This window comes from Lupinus angustifolius, chromosome LG20 (genome assembly GCF_001865875.1).
Source record: "Lupinus angustifolius cultivar Tanjil chromosome LG20, LupAngTanjil_v1.0, whole genome shotgun sequence".
Taxonomy (NCBI): Eukaryota; Viridiplantae; Streptophyta; class Magnoliopsida; order Fabales; family Fabaceae; genus Lupinus; species Lupinus angustifolius.
In genome coordinates, this window is record NC_032028.1 from 12,398,472 (window position 1) to 12,425,114 (window position 26,643).

The following is a 26,643-nucleotide window of genomic DNA, read 5'->3' on the forward strand; positions in this document are numbered from 1 at the left end:
AATGTGTGAAATGTACTACTAGTAATCTTTTGTTCAATTTTGCATCCAAGAAAGCTTGAATCAGAGTATCCAACTAAATCATATATACTTCTTTTGGGGTACCATAAACCTATATTAGTTGTTCCTTTAAGATATTTCAATATTCTTTAACATCAACTAGATGTGATTATCTAGGCTTAGATTGATAAATAGCACATAAGCATACACTAAAATGATATATGGTTTATTTGGACTAAGATAGAGTACAGAGCCAATCATACCTCAATATTTGGTGATGTTTATGGGTTTTCCACACTCATCTTATCAATGTATGTATTTGAACTCGTGGGTGTGGATGTTTGTTTGCACTCGCCCATATCAAATATTTTCAAAAAATCTTTACAAGGCTAGGACTTATTTACAAATATGTAATCCATGGTTTGCTTTGTTTGTAGTCCAAGAAAGTACTTCAATGTTCTCATCATAGGCATCTCAAACTCTCCTTGCATCATGTTAACAAAACTACTACACAAAGTTTCACTAGTAGATCCAAAAATAATATAATCTACATAAATTTGGACTAATAATGTATGGTGTCCAATCCTTTTGATAAAATGTAGTGTCAACCTTTTCTCTTTCCAAATCCTTTTTGACATAAGAAATTGTTCAATCAACCATACCAAGCTATAGGAGATTGTTTTAAGCCATAAAATGTTTTCTTTAGTTTATATACATGAGAAGAATTTTTATAATCCTCAAAACTTGGAGGTTGCTCAACATATATCTCCTCTTGTATATAACCATTAAAGAATACACTCTTGATACCCATTTGATATAATTGAACATTTAGAGAACATTGATAGGCTAATAGTAATCTAATAGCTTTAAGTTTAGCAACAGCAGCAAAAGTTTGATCAAAATTTATTCCTTCCTCTTGATTGTATCCTTGAGCTGCTAGTCTAGCCTTATTTCTAACTATTATCTCATTTTCAACAGATTTCTTTCTCAAGACCCATCTAGTACCAATAACTTGTCTATCCTTAGATCTTAGGACATGTTCCAAAACCTTATTTCTCTCAAATTGATTGAGTTCCTCTTCCGTGGCTAGAAGTCAATGCTCATCTTCTATAGCATCAATTATTCTGGAAGGTTCGATTTGAGAAACAAAAGTCATATTTAAACATGCATCATTGAGATTAAGTTTAGTATATTCTCCCATATGATTTCTCCATTCTTTTGGCATATCATCACGAGTTTGCTCTTCAAGTTGAGGTATTTCATTGTTCTATTTCACTTTCTCTATACCATTTTGTTCCACATCAATTGAAACGACATTCTTTGATGTACTTGGTTAACTCCTTTCATCTTCTTAATCAAAAGTAAAAATATTTCCTCCTTAGAAGGATGAATCTCATCAAAAGAAACATTTATAGATTCTTCCATGGTGAGAGTTCTCTTATTAAAAATTATATATGTCTTACTAGTAAGATATTAGCCCAGGAAGATTCCTTTATCAAATTTAGCATCAAATTTACCAATATTATCTTTTCCATTCTTTAGATTAAAACATTTACATCCAAAAACATGCAAGTGAGAAATATTGGCTTCTTATGTTAAGTTTAAAAGGAGTTTTCTATAAATAGGTCTAATTAAAACACAATTAGAAATAGAGCTAGCAGTACTAACGACATTAGCCCAAAAGTATTTATGTATATTTGTTTGTTAAGCCTTGAGCGAGACATATCTCATTGATTGAATTTTGAAATCCCCTTTGTGAAATTATTGAGTTGAATGTTATTTGAAATTTTGTGCTTTCTCTATCAATTAGATCTTTATCCATAGAGAAAAGTATATAGGCATATATATTTCTTCATATTTGACTTCTATGAAGTTTTTTTCTTTGCTACAATTGATAAAAATCTTTAAAGCCTATTTTTTCATATTTCTTAGTGGATTTGCTTATATTTTTCTTTCTATAATTGAGAAAAATTCTTGATTTCCTCAGGAAGAATGATTAGATTTATGGATGGCCCAATTTTATGAGTGTCACAAATTTCGGCAACTAAGAATATTCAAGCACATGACCAAGAATTATTAGCTTAGTTTTAGGGAGAAACCCATTGAAGAATGAGGCTTGAATATTAGGGGCATTACAATCCTTTGGAGCTTACCTTGGTGCTATTCCATGGAGGGTTTTCATCTTCTCTTCTCAATTTTTTTGGTTATTATGGAAATGAGTAACTAACTCATCTCTTGCTGGAATTAGATGTACCAATTCACTTTTATGTATCTACTTTGGCTTATATTTTTATATTTGCATTTATATTCAATGATTTCAATGATTTATATTTGTTCTTAGTGCTTGTTTTAGTTTGACCATTTAGAACATGATGTTAGATGTTGAATATATGGTAGAAACCATATGCTTGAGTTTGAACTAGAATATCTCATGTATTGGGTCTAATATCTAAGAATAATAAAGTTAAATTGAATAGTTAAAATAACATTCAAGCTAATTACAAGTCATATTATTAATCTTTCAAGAAATTAGAGGTTATGGGATTGAGTTGTTGATCTTCTAATTCAAACACTAATAATGTAATATAGAAATGATGTTGAGAAAGTCAAAGTATAAACAGTTTTTGTGCTTTAACTCATTTGGATATTGAGATGTTTAGTAAAAAAATTTAATCCAAGTCTTTTTTTATCACATTTAATCTTTGTTTTAGTTACTAAATGTTTCATTATGAAATCAAAACCACTTGTGAAAAACTCTCTTTGTTGGTAAAGTAAAAGCGATCGTTATGCAATTGGCCACAAGTAATCAAATAAAGGACGTGAGATAAGTAGAAGAGAAAAAAATAGTACAATTTTTTAACAGAGTGAAAGTGCAAGTGTCAAAATGTTGCACTATTAAATTGCCTATGTTTTGATGAACACAAGGATTCATTGAAAGCTTGAAGATGACTCAACAAATCAACATGCCATAGACTCAAAGATCTCATATCTAGACTAGGTTCTTACAAGAGTCACTTTTAGAGTCTTAGATGTGTGTCCTAGATACGAGTCTAGGTTAGGTAAACCTAGGTGCAATTCTCACAAGTCTTAAAAATAATCAAATCATTTACATGAGACATGTCATCTAGATTATTATATGTTCATGCATTAATCATACATGTTATTTGTGCATCTTAGACATAATATATTAGTAAAACGTGTATAGTTGATAAGCATACCATATAGGTAGTTTACCAGTTTATCATTTAGCTGAAAAATTTTAGTTAATCGATTAAGGAAGTAGTTAGTTGATTAACGTGAATTCCATTTTAACAGATAACTGAAAACTTGAAATCAATTATTCTCAACAGCCCGTTAATCGATTATATGGCAGTTAATCGATTAACTAGGTATCAGAAAGGGTTTCTATATAAACTATGTTTTTAGGTCTTGATTCAAGAGATCACTCATTCAGTTTTAGAATTGCTAGTTGCATATTTTTCGTGCTCATTTTATGTCATTTTAGGAAGAGAGAAATGCAATGTGAGATAGTGAGAGGTAGTATCATGTTTAGGGTTTAATTATGACATAATTGTATGAGATTAAAGTGTTAACTGTTGCTATCTTTTCTTGCATGATTCTTGTATTTCTTTAGAAGAATTCTAGGATAGAAATTCTCTGTTTCCGCACATCAATTAACTCATACATATTCATGCTTACTTGTGAGTCTTGTATAGGTTTTTTTAGTTGAGTTTTAATTGTGATATTTTGAGCTACATTGTGCTTGATAATACTCTATTTTTGTATTATTTTTGTGTTGTAATAAGGGAAGTCGTCTCTTGGTGTCGTACCACCAAAGAGACTAAGTGAGTCTTCACCAAGACTTAGAGGTCTTGAGTTTAGAACAGTTTCTTGGCTGGGGCTAGATCGTAAGAAAGGTTTTCTTAGGCGATTAGGTGAGTCAAACCAAGAAATTAGGTTCTTGGATTCAAGAAGGGGGCATCTAAGTTTGTGTATTGGAAGTGTACATGTAAAAATACATTCGTTTCAATATTAGTGAAGAAAATCTACCGAGATCAGAAGGGGAGGCTTGGATGTAATTAGCAAGTAGACCCACAAACGAACCAGGATAGAATTCCTTGTTGCATGCTTTTTATATCCTTAATCTCTTTACTTTACAATTTACATGCTAAAAACATCAACACATCGATCCTATCATATGATGAATTCTTTCGGGTTTCATAGTGTCAAAGTGCCAAAGAAATATGGGACACTTTACAAGTGACTCACGAAGGCACTAACAAAGTCAAGCGTGCCAGAATGAATGCCCTGACACATGAGTACGAGCTTTTTCGTATGTTGCCAAATGAATCTATCAGCAACATGCAAAAGCGATTCACACACATAGCAAACCATTTAGTTGCTCTAGATAATTTTTTTACCAAAGGAGAACTAACCAATAAAGTTTTGCATTGTCTTGACAGGAGATGGCAATCTAAAGTAATAGGTATCATGGAATCCAAGGATCTTGACTTCATGCCTTTGGCAACACTGTTTGGAAAACTTCAAGAGCACGGGATGGAGCTTGGACGCTTGACGATGCATGAGGAATCAGATTGCAAAAAGAAAAACATCTCTCTTAAAGCAACAACGTCTCAACCTATTGAAGAGAAAGAAGATGATGAGTCTAATTCAGACAATGATGATGAAATGTTGAGCCTTCTCGTGCAAAAATTCAGAAAATTCTTAAAGGAAGGAGGTTTTAAACATTTTCAGAAGAAAGAAGCGTGAGAATCAACTAGAAAAGGCAAAGGTAACAAAGAGCGCTTCACTTGCCACAAATGTGGTAAGCCAGGACACATGAGATTTCAATGTCCTACTTACCTCAAGAAAGTTGATTCGGAAAAGAGCACTCCTTGGAACTTCAAGTCAAAGAAAGCTTACATAGTCTGGGACGAACCAGAGGAGGATACAACATCAAGCACCTCGGATGAAGAGGAGACCGCCAAGCTATGCTTAATGACTAGAACAAATGAAGCTTGCGACTCATAGTCAAAGGAGGTAAACAATGAGGTATACTCTGACATCTCATCTTCTTCTGATGATGATTCACCTCCTTAAGAGGACTTATATAATACTTATGTCGAATTGCATGAAGAATTAAAAAAATTAGCTAGGATTAGTTCTGATAAAAAGCGGGTAATCCTTCTAAATGAACAGAAAATAGTTTTGTTACAAAAAGAATTAGATGAGGTTAAACTTGAAAATGAAACTTTAGATCTAATATTTTCTTGTAATATATGCAATTTCTCTAATGATAATTTATGTTAATCAACTGTCTGTAAATCTTGCGAGACTTTAATTTGAAGCTTAATGAAAAACTCGCAAAACTCACAGAGAGTCAAAATCAATTAGACACTATGCTTAGTCAAACTAGAAATGTTGGTGATCATACTGGACTAGGATATATTCCCCCTATGTGTAGGAGAAGACCATATAGGAAACCTATAACTCGGCCTAATAAGAAAGTTCCTACATGTTTCTATTGTGGCACACATGGCCACACTTTCTACTCTTGCTATATCAGGAAGTATGGTATACCTAGGGGCGTATATGTCTGAATGAAAAAGGGAGATAACTTCCTAGTTACTAACAGAAAAGGACCCAATATAAACTGTATACTTGAAAAAGGCAAGTGATCTATTTTACAGGTATGTCTACGAGCACATGGACAGCATTGGTATCTTGATAGTGGATGCTCGAGACATATGATAGGAGATAGATCAAAATTCCTAGATATATCATTAAAATAAAAAGGGTTTGTCATGTATGGAGACAATAACAAAGGAAAGATACTTGGTACCGGAACATTTGGCAACTCAACTCAAGCAGTGATCGAGAATGTACTATATGTTAAAGGCCTGGAGCACAACCTATTAAGTATCAGCCAACTATGCGACAAAGGTGCTTTAGAAGAAGCATACTCTAAGGACATGGACCAGGACAAAGAACAAAAAGTAGAGCAAATTGGCTAAGATGAGCATCAGGACCAGCCAATCGCTTAAAAGACTAAGAAAGATCATCCACTTGACAAAGTTATAGGTGATATCTCTACAGGGATGGTAACCCGTAGTTCTCTATGTAATTTTTGTAACTTCGTTGCTTTCGTATCTCAAATCGAGCCAAAGACCACCGATGAGGCCATTGAGGTGTACACTGGGGTATAGCTATGCAAGAAGAGCTAAACTAGTTCGAGCACAATAATGTATGGGACGTGGTCCCTAAGCCAAAAGAACATCTAGCGATTAGTACTAGATGGGTCTTCCGAAATAAACTAGATGAATATGGCTTGATCATTAGAAATAAGGCAAGCTTAGTGGCCAAAGGCTACAACCAGGAGGAATGCATCGACTATGATGAGACTTACGCTCGTGTAGCCAGATTATAGACCATTAGGATGTTTTTATCCTTTGCATCGATTATGAACTTTAAGATCTTTCAAATGGAAGTTAAGAGCGCATTTCTGAATGGATACATTCAAGAGGAGGTGTATGTTGATCAACCTCCCGCTTTGAAAACTTTAAATATCCGAACAATGTATATAAGCTCAAGAATGCTCTCTATGGCCTAAAATAGGCTCCTATGGTTTCAGGAAAGTTGTTTGAGCTGAGTAAGAATATTTTCATGAATATGGGAGGTTTATCCATCAATGATGCTAGCATTGGTAATTGTGACTAGGTCAAGAATTCATTTGATGTTGCTGAGGTTTACAAGTCTTGCTTGAGAGGTCCCATCTGTATATCCAAGGAGAATTAACAAAAGTTGGGTCATTATCAGTGGAAAATAGACTATTGCACTATTTGATAGTGTACATCTTAGTTCAGAGAAACACAAATCATGCACAGCCCACTATGAATGATTTAAGGTTTATGTATTTTGTTAAGGAAAATGTTATGATTAATTGGCCTAGAGAGATTCTGAAGGTCATGTATAATGTGTCAACATCACAATCCAAGCTGCTTCCCTATAGCCTATTCACTTCGAGGGTCGTCGATTATCTGCATATTGATGTGCATGATACCATCATCATGGAGTCTTTTGGTAAAGATCACCTGGTTGGTGAAAGTCTGATCCACAATATGGGTATTTACAAGTATAGGAATACTTGGCAATACCAAGAGGATTACAACACTACTGTGGATTTGGACTTATCTAGAGATGAGGATCAGGTAGGAACGGATCAGCATAATACAGGAACTCAGGGGGAGTCGTTTGGAACAGCACCGCAGGTACCACCCTTTGGATTAGCTCAGTTGGATGCAATGGAGTAAAGGCTGAATGATAGAATGGATCTACATTTTCAGTCCTTGAAGAACTCTTACCATACAGACTTGGAGCAATTTGAGGAACGTCAGATCGCCTACATTGATAACCACTATCAGACTATAAGGAGTTGTGTTCAAAACACTGTTGGAGCACAGAATGATAGGTTTTGTGCAGAATTTGAGAAGCTGAGAGTCCTCATTCCAGGGAGATAGTAGTCTGACAGTTCCTGATGACAAAGACCTTCTTCCACATCCTTAGATTAGAAGACCTTAGACCCTAGGTTGCCTTTGGTTTAGTTCTTCTTTTGGCTAATTTTCATGTATTTTGGTGTTTTGTACTCTTGAGACATATTTCTCTTTGCTTTTGTTTGGGTTGTAATATTTTCTATATACTTTTGTTGAACATTTATTACTTCGTATGCATGACATTGAACTTTAAACGTTGTTGGTTTTGTATTTTATAGCTTATATCATATGCATATCTATGTCATATATAGTATGAATTTATGCTTAATGGTATTTGACCATGACTGGTTATTTACATCTATTCTGTTTGATTGAGCCTGTTGTATACATGTTATAATAATAATGCTTGATCATTTCATGCTCAATTTGTAATTGTATAATCTTTCATGTCATTAACCTTGTTCATTTACTGTATTTTATCGTTTTAATTGATTAACTCATGCTCTTAATCGATTAAATGCGTGTAAACATGTGCACTTGTTCAAGCTTCATTAAACTTGTTAATTAATTGAATCCCCAAATTTAATTGATTGATTACAATTTTGATTTCATTATATAACTCTTCTTACTTTTGACTGGATTAATTCGTTTATCTTTTTGATAATGTCAAAAGGGGGAGAAAGAATGCTTTGTTGTTTGATGTGAATTTGCAGGTTATAAATAATATTCAACTTCCATTGTCCAACTATGCGCTTTAACTTTGAAATTAACAATGCATTCCATGACCATCATCAAGCTATGCATCAAAACAAGATTTGGTGTGGAGTTTGCCATCATCAAAAAGAGGGAGATTGAAAGTGCAAGTGTCAACATGTTGCACTATTAAATTACCTATGTTTTGATAAAGACAAAGATTCATTGAAAGCTTGAAGATGACTCGACAAATCAACATGCCATGGACTCAAGGATCTCATATCTAGACTAGGTTCTTACAAGAGTCACTTCTAGAGTCTTAGATGTGTGTCCTAGATATTGAGTCTAGGATAAACCTAGGTGCAATTCTCACAAGTTTTAAAAATAATCAAATCATTTACATGAGTAATGTCATCTAGATTATTATATGTTCATGCATTAATCATACATGTTATTTGTGCATCTTAGGCATAATATATTGGTGAAACATGTATAGTTGATAAACATAACATATAGGTAGTTTACCATTTTAAAATTTAGCTAAAAAATATGTCAGTTAATCGATTAAGGAAGGAGTTAATCGATTAACGTGAATTTGGTTTTAACAGATAACTGAAAACCTGAAATCAGTTATTCTCAAGAGCCCGTTAATCGATTAAAAGGGTACTTTTTTAATCGATTAACTGGGTATCAGAAAGGGTTTCTATATAAACTGTGTTTTTAGGTCTTGAATCAAGAGATCACGCATTCATTTTTAGAATTGCTAGTTGCATATTTTTCGTGCTCATTTTGTGTCATTTTAGGCAGAGAGAAATGTATTGTTAGATAGTGAAAGATAGTATCATGTTTAGGGTTTAATTGTGATCTAATTGTATGAGATTAATGTGTTAACCTTTGCTATCTTTTCTTGCATGATTCTTGCATTTCTTTAGAAGAATTCTAGGATAGAAATTCTTTATTTTCGCACATCAATTAACGCATACATATTCATGCTTACTTGTGAGTCTTGTATAGGTTTTTTAGTTGAGTTTTAATTGTGATATTTTGAGCTACACTTTACTTGATAATACTCTGTTTTTGTGTTGTAATAAGGGAAGTCGTCTCTTAGTGTCGTACCACCAAAGAGACTCAGTGAGTCTTCACCAAGACTTAGAGGTCTCGAGTTTAGAGCATTTTCTTGGTTGGGGCTAGATCGTAAGAAAGGTTTTCTTAGGTGATTAGGTGAGTCAAACCAAGAAATTAGGTTCTTGGATTCAAGAAGGGAGCATCTAAGTTTGTGTATTGGAAGTGTGCATGTAAAAATACATTCGTTTCAGTATTAGTGAAGAAATTCTCCCGAGATTAGAAGGGGGCCTGGATGTAGTTTGCAAGTAGACCCGCAAATGAACCAGGATAAAATTCCTTGTTGCAGGCTTTTTCTATCCTTGATCTCTTTACTTTTCAAGTTGCAATTTTACCTAATGTTAGCTGATAATTTGGATATTGTAACCTTGACATATTGAGTTTAATTCTATTCAAGCATATTTGTTTTATCTGTATCTGATTATCGGTGAGTGGCTGAGTAATAAGCCATTCTGCAACTTGCTATTTTCTGTGAGTTAATCGATTAAGACAGAGTGTTAATCGATTAACTGAGGCTTTTTCCAGAATAGGGCTTCGGTGCAAAAAACAGTAATTAGTAACCACGACACCTATTCAACCCCCTTCTAGGTGTTCTATGTCCACTGATATCTAACACAGAGTTCGACCAATTATGACTACTTCCCTAGGAACATTGAACGACTACCAATATGTTATAAGAAATTATGATTACAAGCTTTAACACACCTATGACCCCAAGGTCCATAGGTGTTTTTAATTGGTCCTTTAGTCATATTTAGTTAATAAATATGGAATAAATATAACATCAATTTTTTAAATTAGTATTTATTTGACACTCGTCAATAATTGATAGAATCGTTTTGGTTATGAGTATTGAAGAAAAAATATACAATCAATAAGAGATAAAATATGTTTTTATGGATATAAGAAATGTCATGAATATACATTTATTTTATTTAAATTATCAATTGGTTGGTCTAGATATATCCCTTCTATTCATTAAATTTATTCATAATTTATAATTAATTAAAAGGATAAATACTAAACTTTAACGACAATTATCATAATCAAAACATTAATTAAGTATAATCAATAGAGCAAATACTAAATCTTAGAAATAATGATAATAATAAAAATATTAATCAGGGATAATCTACCATGATAAATATTAAATCTATGTGACAATAATAAATAAAAGTCGTCTTTAAATTAAAGATGAATAACAGATCTCAGTTTAAATAAATAAAAAATTTAAATAAACTAAAACTAATAAAGGATTGAGGAAAAGTTATGATGACTCACTTCTTTTGATTGGTTCCTCTTTTGAATGATCGTGACAATAATTTATATTTTTAAAATATTTTCCATAAAAGAATAACAATGGAGGAGAGAAATGTTGTGATAATTCACTTCTTTATTTGAGATCAACTTTTGAACAATCATAACACATCACTTCTATTTTCTCAAATTATTTTTTATAAAATATTATAACAAAAAATAATAATTACATTAGGAGGGAGGAATGGGCGCGATGAGTCATTTTTTCTCTACTCATCATTTGAACAGACGTGATACATCACTTCTATTCTTTAATTAAATTAAAATACTCTCAATCAATCAAATCATTTTCTATTTGAATTTATGTAGTATTGATTTCTCCATTGCACCCCGGGATATCTATGAGCAAAATAAATTCTTGTCATACAAAACAATTATTCTTTTGTCATTTGTATATGAATAATAAAAGAAATAAACAAACAAGTTTGGGTATTAATTAGTCCATTCAATTAGTGAAGTTATCATTTTAATATGGGTGTACATGATGTTAGTACCTTCCTGATTCCCTAATTGATTCCCAAGTTCAGAATGGTAGTTCAATGACTATAAATTCCAAGGTTTGTCAAAAAGAGGTTTTTCCGCATTTTGTTCGTAAAAACATAGTGACTCCATAAGAACAACTTGCTTACGAATATGATCAAAAACGAACATAACATTACTATGAATGTATTCTTTACCCTCATAAAGAATATTAGAAATAAAGATATGAGTTCAAAACTAATATTTCTTTTAAATCTAAGCGAGATACTTGTTGGACTCTTTTAATTTTAGACCCCATTTTGTGAAAATTTCATAATATCCGTAAGAATAATAAACATTTCGACAAATACTTGTCTGAATATAAAAATGCATTATAACATACATATGTGAGGAGTGCACAGAAGAATACATAAAAGGCATATGGGACATTTTGTCGAGGAGATTAGAGTGTGAAATATGTGTTGTAGTTGTGATTTGTGAACGAATAGATGGAGAAGAATTGTGGGGAACATGATGAAGCTTTGAAAAAACACATGAATGCTTATGTTAAGTTCAACATGCCTTATATCTTGCATTGTATAGAGAAGCAGTTGTAAAAGAGATCTTGAAAAGGACTTCAAGATGTCGGGGACAAATCTCCATGTGTACTAAAAGAAAGCCTCAATTATCTTCAGAATGAACCTCAATTTTTAAAAATATACATTTCAACAAACTAATACAATAATATATTTTTTTTTAAATGATCCATTCTAACATTAGGTTAAGAGAATGTACATTTTTTACAATTGTCAGGAGTATAAATCAACTAATGGAAATAAACTCTCCTAACAAAAACTTAAATGAAAAGATTTAGGGATCATGGGGATAAGATGGTGATGAGGTTTGAGATTGAGGTTTTTGGCTTCATCAAGAAGATAAATGAAAGTAGAAGATATGGTTGAAAAACTATGAAAAGAGAGAGAGAAACATACCGGAATGTATTATGAGATTCTTTTTTTAATTTTTACCCGTACCAATTTAATTTTTGAAAAATCAGAAAACTCAAAATGGTCTTCAAAGATGGCAAGGTCAAATTAATTTTTTAACATTCCTTATGACTATTATATATGATACTTTAGTGTTTAGTCTATATCAAAGACTATTTGAACTACACTAGTTTGAATTTTTAGATTTTTTAGAGACAATGTAGGGAAATTTAAAGTTGAGTATTTACTTACTATTCTAAGGCCCAAACCATTAATGGGCTAAGAGAATGTTGTTCCCAATGGGCTAAGAGAATGTTATTCCCAATGGGCTTGAGGTTCCTCAAAATTCTGAAATCCCAATTATCTCACTCACATAGTCACAGTCAAAGGCCGTCAAGCTCAGAATTACAGAATATCATTCAGGTTCTCGACTAACATACCTCATTTGCATAGCTTCCCTCTCTTCCTCTTATAATCTTCTTCTAATACTATCTACTTTAATTAATACTTATCCTTTACCCAGTTGTTCAGCTTCAGTGAGAATGCAGGACGCTCTCTTTGACGACATCTTCAGAGTCGAAAAATTAAACCCCGATGACAAAAAATTATTTGATAAAGGTTTTATTTTCTTTCTTTCCTTTATTATTCAACTCTCTCTATATGCATACTTGCTGTACTTTATTGATCATGACTAACAAAAGAAGTGTATGTTGTCATCATCATCGTTGTCTTCTAGGGTTAATCCCTTTGTGATAATAAAAAATCATAAATGTAAAATTGTGCGAGGAGGAAGGGTTTCTTAGTCAATGGAAGAGCCAGTAAGTAAGAGTAAAATTGCGATGATAAAAAAAAAACATTTGTTTTGGATACGTAGAGGGGAACGGACTGTCTGGACTGTCTGCTTACGAGGTAAGGCTGTATACATTTATCATCACCAGTAAAGAAGGCGAGTCGCAACAGTAAGGTTATGTCTTAGTGACCAAAAGGTCACAGGTTCAAATCCCAAAAAACACAGCCTCTCCACTTGGGTAAGGTGTGTACATCTACTTGTCATACCCTACTAGGTGAAATCCTTGTGTATTGGGGAGCGGGGAGCCTTTTAGAGGGTGAGCCTCGATGCAACGGTAAGGTTTTTTGCCTTGTGACCAGGAAGTCATAGGCTTACATCTACCATTCTCTAACCCCACTAGGTGAGAGCCTTGTGGATGTGACACCCTTCTTTGTAAAAGAGTGTAAAACATAACTTTCTTTATTTTAATTGAGGGTAAATTTGTAAGAAATAAGTGAGGGAAACCGATCACAGTTGCAATGACTGTGATAGTGTCTCTGACAGGCGGTGATAGCAGCCGTGACAGGTGCTACACAAAAAACCTTTGTGAGGCAAGTGTGTTTGTGGACACAACCACACATTAGTGGCTCTGTTACGTGCCATTGGAAACCCGGGTCCATACATTGCTTACATATTCAGTGTTTTTCCTAGAACTTTTGTTTACCATGTAGTTGATTCTTGTGTTTCTTCTGAATCAAGCTATTTTTATATGTATTCCACTATTTTGGTACCTGTCATATTTGGTACTTGTTACTTGTAATATTTGGTGCTTGTAAGTTGTCCTTTTTACTTGCTCTTATTAAAGAGATTAAACTTTGTTCTCTCTGTCTTACTTCTAATGCTTCGGCATGCCATTGAAGTTACTCGCATTGAAGCAAGAAGTGAAAGGTTCGACATGTTTATGCACCTAGACATCAATTCTGAGTTATATCCATTAAAGGTGGGTCAGAAATTTGCTCTTTCATTGGTTGCAACTCTTAATCCGGATGGGACGCCCGACACTGGCTATTATATTCAACAGGTAATTTGTGGTTGCTCTTAATCTTTTGGCTACAGAGGATTATTGTAATTATCATGTGAATCATTGTACAAGTTTCCGATACATATTTTCTGGGCTCCCTCCCAACAAAAACTCACCCAGAAATATGAAGTAGCTTAGTCTTCTGAGAGCTGCATTGATAGTTTTCAATATTAAAGAATAAAGGCCAACTATGTGGAATGAGTACTTCAAAGATGGTGATGTATCCTTAATTCCTTATCGGGTACGTACCAGGTACCGACGCATGGGTACTCCTTTGATGTGAATTGTTCCAAAACTACGTCATATTGTGCTGGAAGCTTATGATTTTTCCTTTTTGTTCTTCTTAGCAATATCATAATACTGAATCCAAGTCACGTATTGAGTCTATCATCCTTGTATCCCAGCTGGTTTTGCATCTCAATCTCTCATCTTTAGACTCTTGCATTCTTTGCTACTGCAAACATTGATCCTTTGTACCTTTCTTATATATATATATATATATATATATATATTAATTTATATTGGTGTACTCGTACTCGTACCCTATATTTTTTTAAAATGTCGTACCCCGTGCCTGTATCCATACCGGGTACTGGTACCATACCCGTATTCATTCAACATAGAAAGCCAATCATGGATGACTAGTATTGGGGAAAACCCTTCTTTTCTTTTTTAAGATGGCCAATGATCATTATCATTAGGAGTTTCAGATTTTTAGAATCTCCAATGCAGCGTATGATTGGTTTTGAAAATTTACTGTCATAAATCAAATCAAAAATCAATAGCTATTGCTTGCCAAACCTTGACTGCTGAGTTAATTCATACCTTTTGCTTGTTGGATTTGCTTGAATAATAGAGGGCAGCTATTGCAAAGTGCTTGATATCAGTTTTTATAAGTAGCTAAGTTTTTATTGGCTCATTTAAATCCTGCAATAAGTGCCCGAGACCAAGAAATATAGGATAGAAGGATGGGTCAAAGAGTTATAAACCCAGCCCAAACAGGGCTACATTTGGTGAACAATCGGGGAAAATAGATGAGAAGATTGTTTGATTATTTTTTTAAAAACAGCTGATCAACCCCCTTTTCAACCTTTAGAGCTATTTATATCCTTGTTAAAAACAAATCCCACCCCTCAGGAATAAAGTAAGACACAAGTAGAGTATAAAGTAATGCTGCTGCAGCATAGATGCCATATTTTGTTATAGTAGTGTGATAGTAAATTAATTTAGAATAGCAGTTCTCTGTCCATTTTTTTGTTAATTTGTACTCTTTTTTCAGGGTAATCGACAATCACTGGCTGACAATTTTGAATATGTCATGTATGGGAAGCTCTACAGGATAACAGATGGCTCAGGGCGTGAAAAAGCGTATGTCTATTTCCAGTTTTGAGAATCAGACAGGAATCACTGTTAATAATTAAAATAGTTTCTATATAGTATGCATGTTTTGTTGATTATCCATTTAGAGGATAGTTACTATGAACTCTTCTGCCTTTGGATCTGGATTTATTTTGAAATGATAATGACCATGCATGAATAAATATATTTAGATTGTCATCAATTAGCTTATGTTGTTTTCATGAGATCATGTAGCTCTTTAGTGTCATTTAGTGGACGATTCTGATTAGCAGCTCCCTTGGTTGTGGATGAATGTGATCATTAGACTATAGTTTAATATTGTAGTGTATTTTACAGTTTCATTCCTTATTAGTCACATGATTTGTTCTCTTTAAATTGCAGGGAGATAAATATTTCATTTGGTGGACTTCTGATGCTGCTGAAGGGAGATCCCTCTCATTGTAACAAGTTTGAGCTTGATCAGAAGTTGTTTCTTCTGATGAGGAAAGTCTAAAATTAATGGAAAGAACAATTAGAATGTGAAACTTTGATGTAGCAGCCAAGCAGAAGCTGTTCCTGACTTCATGTTTGAGTAAATTTGTTAGCCAGTCATCTTTAGTAATGCGGGTCTTTTGGACCGGATGTTTCAAAACTAAATATTTGGTACTTTTGATTATACTCATTGTCCTGTTGTGTATCTTTGCTAATTACCTAAGCTTGATGAAATTTTGAGCAAATGGACGGCGAACTTCAGCACATAAGGCAAACTCCGTGTAACCTGAAGGTTTATAAGTTCAAATCTTGAAATAGTTTATTTGCTTGTGAGGACTATATTTAACCTCCCCCATGTAATATAGCCCAACTAATGGAATTGAAAAGGTAAAGTCATAAACCATTACCCTCAACTCATGTTGGATTGGGATATATGATTCAGCTTAGAATATATATGATTCAGCTTAGGATATATGATTCATGTCCGAACTACTTTTTTCTGGAGAAACAGCTTTTGAATCTTCTAAGATTAGCTTCGGAATCATAACTCCAGACTTGACATCTTAAAAAGTTTTTTAATTAAATTTCTAGAAGAAAAAAGGGTAATCTAGATAGTAATTTTTGCTTGGCACGATGTAATCTTTGGAATTCTTTTTGGTCTAGAGCAGGATTTATGGATCTGGATCTTCCTATATAGCAAATTCAAATGAAAATGTTTTATAATAACAATTTAGGATAAGTTTGTGAAAATGATAACCTAAAAATTATAGTGGGTAACAAGCAATATTATGAGAATGGGATTGGGTGGTTTGACTGCTGATCGGACTTAAAAATATCTTTGGTTTGTATATTAATCTATGAGGAGTTAGACTGCTTTGAATTGGGAAAAATTTGACCTGGCAATGTTAAACCTAGTTAAATTGTACTAACACGGGAAGTGAACTGGACGATTTACTTAAAATAAAATAAAAAGAAATATTACTTTAACGATTTATTTTATTTTAGTCCAAAATAAGATGAAGATATATTATTTCAATATAATTATACATAATTACGAATTATACAAAAATTTATATAATATAAAATAATTATTAATTATATATGGTATCTTTCTCCAATCATATAGTTTAATGAGTTAAACTAGCTAAAGATAATGCAAAACCTCTTCTAGTTCAAGTATTAACAATTATCTTACTAAGGCAGAGAGAAAGAAGTATGGGAGAAGGAATCACATTTTAGTTTTGGATAAATTTGATTATAGAGGTTAATTTAAGGTTTCGTCTTTAATTTTTTGTGCATCAGTTTTCTGATAGAAAGAGACTAAGATAGTTTTTTTGTACCAACCAATTTTTTTCCAAACAAATAATATATAGAGCTCCGGCAATTGTTATGATAGAAAAATGTTTAATTAGAAAATAATTAAATAATATATGAAAGAATATTCATTAAATACTTGGAAAGAGCTATATTGCTCACTATACTCTCACTATTCAAATAGATTAGATAATAAAATATTTCTTCATACTAAAAGATAAATTATCTCCTTCAACCAATAAAATTTGATATATATATTATTTATTTTTATTTTAAAAAGTTTTGGGTTCGAGATACAAATCTAATAAAATAATAATAAATACATAATGTCTTAAAGGGAATAAAAATACAAGCATAATCTCATTCCTTACTAGTGCTTTTGTAGAAAAATTAAACATTACACATATTATGATTTAAGCGTCTGAAAAAGATAATATATCTCCTTCGAGGATATTATACTTTATTCCCTTTATAAAATACTATTATATTTGAATTATATATAAAAGGATAAAATATCTAGAATAAGTTATTTCATTCATCTACTAAAATTATGATATGTATTATATTCAACCATTTTCTACAAAAATATACTCAAAAACTAAAAAAGAAAATAAAACATATATTATAATTTTAATAGTTAGAAGAGATAGTTATCTCCTTATAGGAGGAGATATTTTATTCTCCATATATAATATGTATATTAATGATGTGACCAAACTCGCCTTTGAAATAAGAAACTTATGTATTTGTTTGATGAAAAATATCTCAATTTGGATTTTGAAAATATTGAACACTGATCGAGATTATTAAGTTCCGATGAACTTGGAAACATAAAAATTTGTTGCTTGTCACATCTTTGATTCTCAAAATTTATAGATTATTAAATTAGATTAGTCTTTTTTTATATCCCCTTACTTAGGATCAAAGTTCAATGTGGTGTTGGCAGAGACTGGGGACAGCGTAGGGTAGGAGTGAACATGGCTAGGTTGGGTTGTGTAACTACTTCTCCTTATTCGATTTTAAATGTTGTTCGGATGAGTTTTTGAACTTAGATCCTAGAGCAAAAAATAACCTGACCCTAAATGATGATTAGGTCAATCTTTGAACCTACACTCAACCATAAACTCGATTAAATATGTGTATACATATTTTAGATAAAGCTTTTTCATTATTACTTATTATTATTAATATGTAATTTAACGTATAAATGATATATGTATATATATTGTTATGAATATATCATAAAAAATTAGAGAATCAATTATATTTTCTATTAAAGAGGTATCATTATTTTGTACAAAATTGAATAGAGACACACAAACATGATGGGTGAATGACATGAAACAATATGGTTAGGTCACGTTTATCCCCTACTCGACCTTAAATATTGATTGAATCTAATTTTTGAACCTGAACCCAACCTTAGGCCTGTCGAGACACAACCCTATTCAGACTCAATTATGAACAGGATATACCTGGTGAGCGGGTAGGGTCGGGTAGGATCGAGTCCTACTCACCCTAGCATAGTAGAGAGGGGTTTGGGAGTGAATGATAGAAAGACGAAATGACTTGAGACTGTCTGAAATTGACGATGCATCATAAGGAAGATAGTGGTGCTTGGACCGGACACTGGTGTGAAGGAAACTAGCCAAGGGAGGAGTGGGGGTTTGTGTTTTTTCTAGAGGCAGATAAATTTATAGAATGATTGAGTTGTGAGGGTTTGGCTAGGAGGATAACCCTATTTTAATCTATCTACTAAAATAACCTTGGGGTTAAGAATATTAAAAACTTATCTAGAAAGTTCAAATTCGTTAATGATTATGTGTAAACTATAAATCTTAAACATGAACGTTACAATGATTTTATAAATAATTAGTTTATGGCTTTTATGTTGTAAGATGTAGTCGTGTAAAAACGGGATGGTACTAGGTAGTTCAACCGGTTTGACTATTAACTGGACTTGAAAATAACTCTGGTTAGTAGTTCTGGTCAATCCGACTATTTTAAATCCGGTTAACCGGGAAATAAACTGAACAGTTTAGTTAATTTTTTTAAAAATTGAACACTACTCAAATCTAAAAAAATAATAATTTCAATATAATTATACCTAATTATTAATTATATAAAATTTTACATTTATATATAATTATATATTTGTTTATAAAAATGATTAATTATATGTTAAATCATCCGGTTCGACAGAAAGTTTTAACTTTTTAAATCAATTAAACCTAATAAGAGAACTCTTCTGATTGACGTCCGGGCTCTGCATTTACAACATCGCGTAAAGATACAAAGCAAGGCCCACACCATTAGGAAATAGCGAGCAATCGGGGTAACCTAACACGTCATCGCTCTCCCAGTCCATCGAAGAGAGCTTCAGCCTCAACCTCCACGCGCCTTGGTAACTTACATTTTTCATCTCTTTTCGTTACTAGTTTAGATTAGATTTATGAGACATACTAGTTTTGTTTGATCCGCTCGGTTCAAAAATCATATCATTTTTCAGACTTGTCTATGGTGAATTCTTGATGATGATGTTATAATATAACTGCTTCTATGATTTTGAATCAGTGAATTATGTAAATGAATTAATGTTTATGTTTTGCTTTTTCTTTAGATATTTTCAACAATGTATGGTTTCATTTGGTCTGATATATTGTTAGATTAATCGGACATTATGATGTTGTTTGATCCATCTAGCCGACCATCCTGCCCAGTATGAAAAGGATTTGTTGTTGTTGTTGTTGTTATTTTTGGATTGATATATGAAATATTATTGATGTGTTTTTTTTATAATTTTAAGAGTGGGGCACACACAATTTGTTTGTAGTGATTAAATTTTACTATGTATTCCACCTTTTTAATCTGAAATGATACTGCTATAATATGGTTTATGTGCACTGGCATTGTTTTTGTATGTTTAATACTTGTTTTTGGGTTGTCTGTGTGCCTGCACTTAGCGGACATTTTGTTATCTTCATTGCAGATTCTTGATCTTAGTTATCCACTGCTTTGAACTTCTGACAAAAGATGGCTTCAAGATTTTGGACTCAGGTCTTTTTAACTTATTTTAGTGTCTCATTAATGTGAATCTTTTTTCCATTTGGTTGAAGTAAATGTTGCTGTATTATGTTTAAACATTTTATTTTTCAATGACAGGGTGGTAGTGATTCTGAGGAGGAGGAGAGTGACTATGATGAGGAGGTTGTGGCAACAGCGGGTGAATCTGCTAGTCAAGCCGTTGCAAGCAAATACATGGATAATGGCAGCGATAGTGATGACTCAGATGGCCAAAAGCGTACTGTCAGGTCAGCAAAAGACAAACGTTTTGATGAGATGTCATCGACTGTTGATCAGATGAAGAATGCCATGAAGATTAATGACTGGGTAAGTTTACAGGAGAGCTTTGACAAGATCAACAAGCAACTTGAGAAAGTCATGCGTGTTATTGAATCTGCAAAGGTGCCCACTCTTTATATAAAGGCACTTGTAATGTTGGAGGATTTCTTAGCTCAGGCTTTGGCAAATAAGGATGCCAAAAAGAAAATGAGTAGCAGCAATGCTAAAGCCTTAAACTCAATGAAGCAGAAATTGAAGAAGAATAATAAGCAGTATGAGGATTTGATTAATAAATTTAGGGAGAATCCCGAGAGTGAGGGGGAAAAAGATGAAGAGGAGACAGAGGAAGAGTATGAAACTGATGACGAGATTATTGAACCAGAACAGCTAAAAAAGAAAGAAGCACTATCAGATTCTGAAGGTTCTCGCTATGACGACGAGAAGCAAGATCCCAATGAAACACCATGGGACCAAAAGCTTAGCAAGAAAGACAGGCTTTTGGATAGGCAATTTATGAAAGACCCAAGTGAGATCACTTGGGATATAGTTAACAAAAAGTTCAAAGAGGTTGTGGCAGCTAGGGGTAAGAAGGGAACTGGAAGGTTTGAACAGGTTGAGCAGCTTACCTTCCTAACAAAAGTTGCTAAAACACCTGCACAGAAACTGGAAATTCTTTTTAGTCTAGTTTCTGCTCAGTTTGATGTTAATCCAGGTCTTAGTGGGCATATGCCAATTAAAGTGTGGAAAAAATGCTTACAGAACATGCTAGTCATTCTTGATATTCTAGTGCAGTACCCAAACATAGTTGTTGATGATTCAGTGGAGCCAGATGAGAATGAAACTCAGAAGGGGGTGGGCTATAATGGACCCATTCACATTTGGGGTAACTTAGTTGCATTCTTAGAAAGAATAGATACTGAGTTTTTCAAGAGCCTTCAGTGCATAGATCCTCATACTTCTGAGTATGTTGAGAGACTGAGGGATGAACCCACATTTCTTGTTCTTGCTCAGAATGTCCAGGAATATCTGGCAAGGGTTGGGGATATGAAAGCAGCTTCTAAGGTAGCTTTGAGGCGAGTGGAACTCATTTACTACAAACCGCAGGAGGTTTACGATGCCATGAGAAAGTTGGCTGAGCTGACTGAAGATGGGGGTATTGGAGGGGATGCTAGTGAGGAGTCTAAAGGATTTGAAGAAACAAGGACACCTACTGCATTTGTTGTTACTCCTGAGGTTGTTCCTAGGAACCCCACTTTTCCGGAGAATAGCAGGGCCCTAATGGATATATTGGTATCCCTAATATATAAATACGGAGATGAGCGCACTAAAGCACGTGCAATGCTTTGTGATATAAATCATCATGCTCTGCTCGATGAGTTCTCAGTAGCACGTGATCTGCTGCTTATGAGCCATTTGCAGGACAGTGTTCAACAAATGGACATTTCAACACAAATACTTTTTAACAGGACTATGGCTCAGCTGGGTCTATGTGCTTTTCGGGTTGGATTGATTTCTGAGTCACATGGCTGTCTCTCTGAACTTTATTCTGGTGGCAGGGTGAGGGAATTACTTGCTCAAGGTGTGTCACAAAGTCGTTTCTATGAGAAGACCCCTGAACAGGTATGGATTCCCCTTTTTATAATTGTTTTAAATCTCATGGATGATATTTTAAGTGCTGATCTTAATCAAGTGTTTAGTATGTTTTATTAAGACTAACTGGAGCAGTTGAACAATGCTTGAATATGTGCATGTGCGTATAGGATATGTATTGTTAAAAGCATAACAAAGCGTATAGGAATCCTATGTCATCTTTTTTCAAGACATTAAATTTGCAGGAAATTGGTGTTATGAATCTGCATGTCTCATATGTATACATGCATTGCAATTACCATTTCTTTCCTAGAAAGAACAAAGATGTCATATCAAGAATCTAATGCAGAACTTAAGAGAACTGAATAATGTGAAGCTGTGAAAACAGTTAGTCGGAAAAAAAAGGAGCTATCAGTTTGAGACATGTGATTCCTTGAGGCATAGTAAGGTGAAACAAATTTATTTTAAAATGTTTTAAGCTATAAGAAGCTATGGGTGTGAGACAAGTGACCGCTCAATGCGAGAAGTTGTGTGGTTGCAAATAAGTAACAAATTTGATTGTGGGTGGGAAAACATTAAACAATGCTTGCTCTTGTCCATGACTTGTGTTTCTGTAGCTTGTCAACTAGATTTGGCTTGTACTCTGTTAGTGTAAGGAACATTTCTTACACATGCTGAAGGGGATTGAGAGTAATATCAAGTAATCTAACAGTTGTGCCATTTCTAATACTTGAGTGATTCTATCAGATTCAGATTGTCACCAATTAGTGACTAATGATTGCTTCACTGTTAAAAAGAATATGGTTATATGGAGAATGTCCTTGTTGAGGAATTAAAAAGAGTAAGTTTCCAAGGGGAAGCAGTGTATTTAAAACATTGACAAACTATGCACTTAGCTTCCCAATGAAAAGTTTCCTTTAATTGACTCCTTAATCAGTACCCTAAGGGCACTGGTTAACATGACTAAAGAATATTTGTTGCTTTGTGTGCGTATCAGTGTACGTGTACTATATCATATCAGTGTATGGTTGAGTTTGATGATAAGGGTAGAAATATTTAATGACTTTTTACTGTTATCATCAATTTATTCCATCTAATACCCAAACATGGAAAACAATGTCATCAGTGCAAAGTGTATTGCCAGTATTGGCCTTGATCTCTTGCTGTATCTACATAATTTCTTTTTGACTTTCATTTAGTCTTCACAAACTTATGACATATACTCTGTTAGTGCTGTCTTGGTTTGCATGATGAAAATTCTGCAGATGACAAATCTGTATTCTTTTTAATTCATGGTTCCTTCAGGGCTAGTATTTGCATTTGGTTTAGTATTTTGAGGATTTCCTCAGTGTTTGTAATCCTTGTACAGGAAAGGTTGGAAAGGAGGCGTCAAATGCCATATCATATGCACATAAACCTTGAGCTCCTAGAGGCAGTGCATCTTATTTGTGCTATGTTGCTGGAAGTCCCTAACATGGCTGCCAATGTCCATGATGCAAAGCGCAAGGTCATCAGCAAGACTTTCCGTCGTTTGCTTGAGGTTAATGAGAAACAAACTTTCACTGGTCCACCTGAAAATGTCAGAGATCATGTCATGGCTGCCACGATAGTTCTTACCAAGGGAAACTTCAACAAGGCTTTTGATATCATTCAGTCTCTTGGTGTATGGAAATTCGTTAGGAACCGTGATGCTGCACTTGGAATGCTGAAGGACCAAATCAAGGAGGAGGCACTGAGAACATACCTCTTTACATTCTCATCATCTTATGATTCTTTGAGCCTGGATCAGCTCACAAAAATGTTCGATCTCTCTGTTTCTCGCACTCATAGTATTGTTAGTCGAATGATGATCAACGAGGAGCTTCATGCAAGCTGGGACCAGCCAACTGGGTGCATTATTTTCCAGGATGTTGAGCACTCAAGGCTGCAGGGTTTGGCATTCCAGTTAACAGAGAAATTATCTATCCTTTCTGAGAGTAATGAAAGAGCAACTGAGGCAAGGATAGGCGGTGGTGGATTGGATCTGCCTCTAAGGCGACGCGATAACCAGGACTATGCTGCTGCTGCCGGTGGAGCTGCCACTTCAGGTGGTAGGTGGCAAGAGTTGTCCTTTTCTCAGCAAAGGCAAGGAGGAGGTAGTGGTCGTGGAGGATATAATACTGGTCGTGGGAGGCAATCAGCATTTGGCCAAGCTGCTGGGAGTGGCTATTCAAGGGACCGAACCGGACGAGTAACGGGTGCAGGTTATCAGAGGTCTGCTCATAGTGGATCAGCACCGAGAGGATCCCAGGTGGATGCTTCTACTCGCATGGTTAGTCTAAAGGGAGTTCGGGCTTGAAGAAATTTTTTAGCTTTTAAAATTGTCTCCATAGCTCAGTTTTGATAAATGACTAAGGCACTAGAACAAGTTCTCAATAATTTTTCTTGTTTTTATTTTATTAAATTTTGACGTATTTTCTTATGCATTTCATCTTAAGTTGCAATAAGAAAATATTTGGTGCTTGTTTTTATTGTTTTGACTTGTTTTTGCTCATTCTCGAATTGTATCCGTAGTTCCTGTTTTGGCATCAGGGTATTTGTCATTGTTCTTATCTTCTGTTATTTATTCATCTCCCTGTAGAATTTCTGATTTAAGATATGGTGTCACACAATGAGTGTTATTCCTTATGCTACCTTGCTACTGCTATTGTTGGATTAACAAAAATAAGTTATTGAATATTTAAGTCTATTTAGTTCTAAAATGAGTGTTATTCATTATGCTCTGGTACATTGTCATCATAATCTACTATAAATATTTAATTATTATTTAATTATTATTGATTCTTCAAAAAAAGTAATATAAAAGAATGGTAGATGATGTACTAATCATCTCTTATAAATCTTTGTATTAATAATATATAAATATTATACATCATTGTAATTTTAGGAAATTGTGCCTTTTTCCTCATACCCAACAAAGTTTTTTTAGGCTCCCTAACATTACCTCCAACTTCTATCTAGAATTACGATTGGTTATAAAAGTGATGGGGAAATGTAGAGTTATGTAAATTATAAAATTTGAGCGGAGTCATTAAATTAAAGAATTGCTTTTAGTATTATATGTGATAAAAAAGTGATACTAGATTTTAAGATACAATTTTATTGTATAATTATAAGAAAAATGTTGAATGATAAAATATCAAGAGAATAAACTAAATATAGTAGACATGATAACATTGTATTAGATGAGTTGACACACTATATAATATAGTGTTCGGAATGAATATATTAAGGTACCTCATATTATAGAAAAATATAGTAAAATCACGACTTATGTGATTTAAGCATGTGTAGATGAGACTAATAGAATTCATAATAAGAATTGATTAGATGGAGGCAAAGAAAACTTATAAACATAAATGAGACTTTAGAGGTCAACGTTGCTAATAAATATAATTTATGATTAGAATATTATGACATTATTAATCATGTACCAAAAATAAAGGTTGGCAAATAGGCTTCCAAAGGGGAATGGTGGAGCCATATCCAATGTTTAAACAAATTGAACTAAATCTCGTCAGTCACATCTTTAATTCGTAGTTTGATTCGTATAATTGATTAAATTAATAATTCACAACCTAACAATACAATGAGAAAAATGGAGGAGGAAACAAATTTTAACTTCATATGACTAAGATCATTAGTCACATGATGGGATGCACCCAAATCAATAAGCCAATAGGAGTTAACATGATCTCCATCATGAACATGGGTGGCTTAATGCCTAGGATGTCAAAAAGTATCCATGTAAACGATAACAAACATCAATAGTTTGCCCTCTATGATGACAATACTTGTATACATTATGCTAAGAACCACTATTCTCCATTTGTCGAGCATGAATAGTGTGAGGTTGAGATCGTCTGGGCACATGAGAGGAGCGACGACCTAGATTGAACCCATGAGAGGTGCAGTGAGTGTAATTGGCCGAGACAAGAAGAGATCGTTGTTGACATTCACCGCATTGGAGAAATATTTCAAAGTCAACCAACTTGTTAAACTACTCATCCAACGATAGTGGAGTATCTTTAGTGCGAATGGAGGTAGAGAAATCACAAATAAGGGTCCCAGGCCATTGAGAGCAACAATTATAAGATCAATTTCATCAATCATATGACCAACGAGAGCAAGTTCATCACCAATAACTCGAATAGAACAAAGGTAGTCACCAACGTTTGCCCCTTGTGTAGAAGTATTTAAGCTTTTCTATATTTGCTTTCCAACATGGGAAGTTTCGCTTTGTGATACCAAAAAGTTTTTTTCAAACATCTTTTCATTTAGTATAAGTATGACGAAGTAATTATTGTTATGATGAAAAGCAAATGAATCAACCGTCTTAATTTTTAATTCGTTTGTTTAATTATTTTTTATTTTGTCAAAAGATTTAATTTTTGTAGAAAGTTGGTCAACACAATTTAACCCCTTTCTTATCTTACTTTTATTATTTCAGGCTCATCTTGGATCTAGATAACCATGTGGTTGAAGTAGATTAGACAATCTCTGAGGGACTCATAGGAGCCCTAGAATACTTCCTTCAAGGCATGTAAACACTTCACTTGAGTCTTAGTAGTGGCGAGCTATAGAAGGAAATTGTATGCGATGTCGTCCTATATG

At 33.7% G+C, this 26,643-nt stretch overlaps 2 protein-coding genes across 3 annotated transcripts; both read left to right on the top strand.

Annotated features, from left to right (window-relative positions):
- Positions 12,366 to 15,934, top strand: LOC109335071 (DNA-directed RNA polymerases II, IV and V subunit 8B-like). Of its 2 annotated transcripts, none has more exons than XM_019571126.1 (5): positions 12,366 to 12,487; positions 12,588 to 12,682; positions 13,754 to 13,914; positions 15,194 to 15,282; positions 15,655 to 15,934. In XM_019571126.1, exons 2-5 carry the CDS (start codon positions 12,607 to 12,609, stop codon positions 15,764 to 15,766), a joined length of 438 nt encoding a protein of 145 aa, XP_019426671.1. In that variant the 5' UTR covers positions 12,366 to 12,487; positions 12,588 to 12,606; the 3' UTR covers positions 15,767 to 15,934. The 2 variants fall into 2 exon arrangements, with proteins under 2 accessions (XP_019426671.1, XP_019426672.1); XM_019571127.1 differs by having other exon boundaries at positions 12,372 to 12,487; positions 12,596 to 12,682.
- Positions 19,359 to 24,579, top strand: LOC109336663 (eukaryotic translation initiation factor 3 subunit C-like). Its single transcript, XM_019573400.1, has 4 exons — positions 19,359 to 19,462; positions 20,048 to 20,115; positions 20,221 to 22,020; positions 23,360 to 24,579. Exons 2-4 carry the CDS (start codon positions 20,092 to 20,094, stop codon positions 24,326 to 24,328), a joined length of 2,793 nt encoding a protein of 930 aa, XP_019428945.1. The 5' UTR covers positions 19,359 to 19,462; positions 20,048 to 20,091; the 3' UTR covers positions 24,329 to 24,579.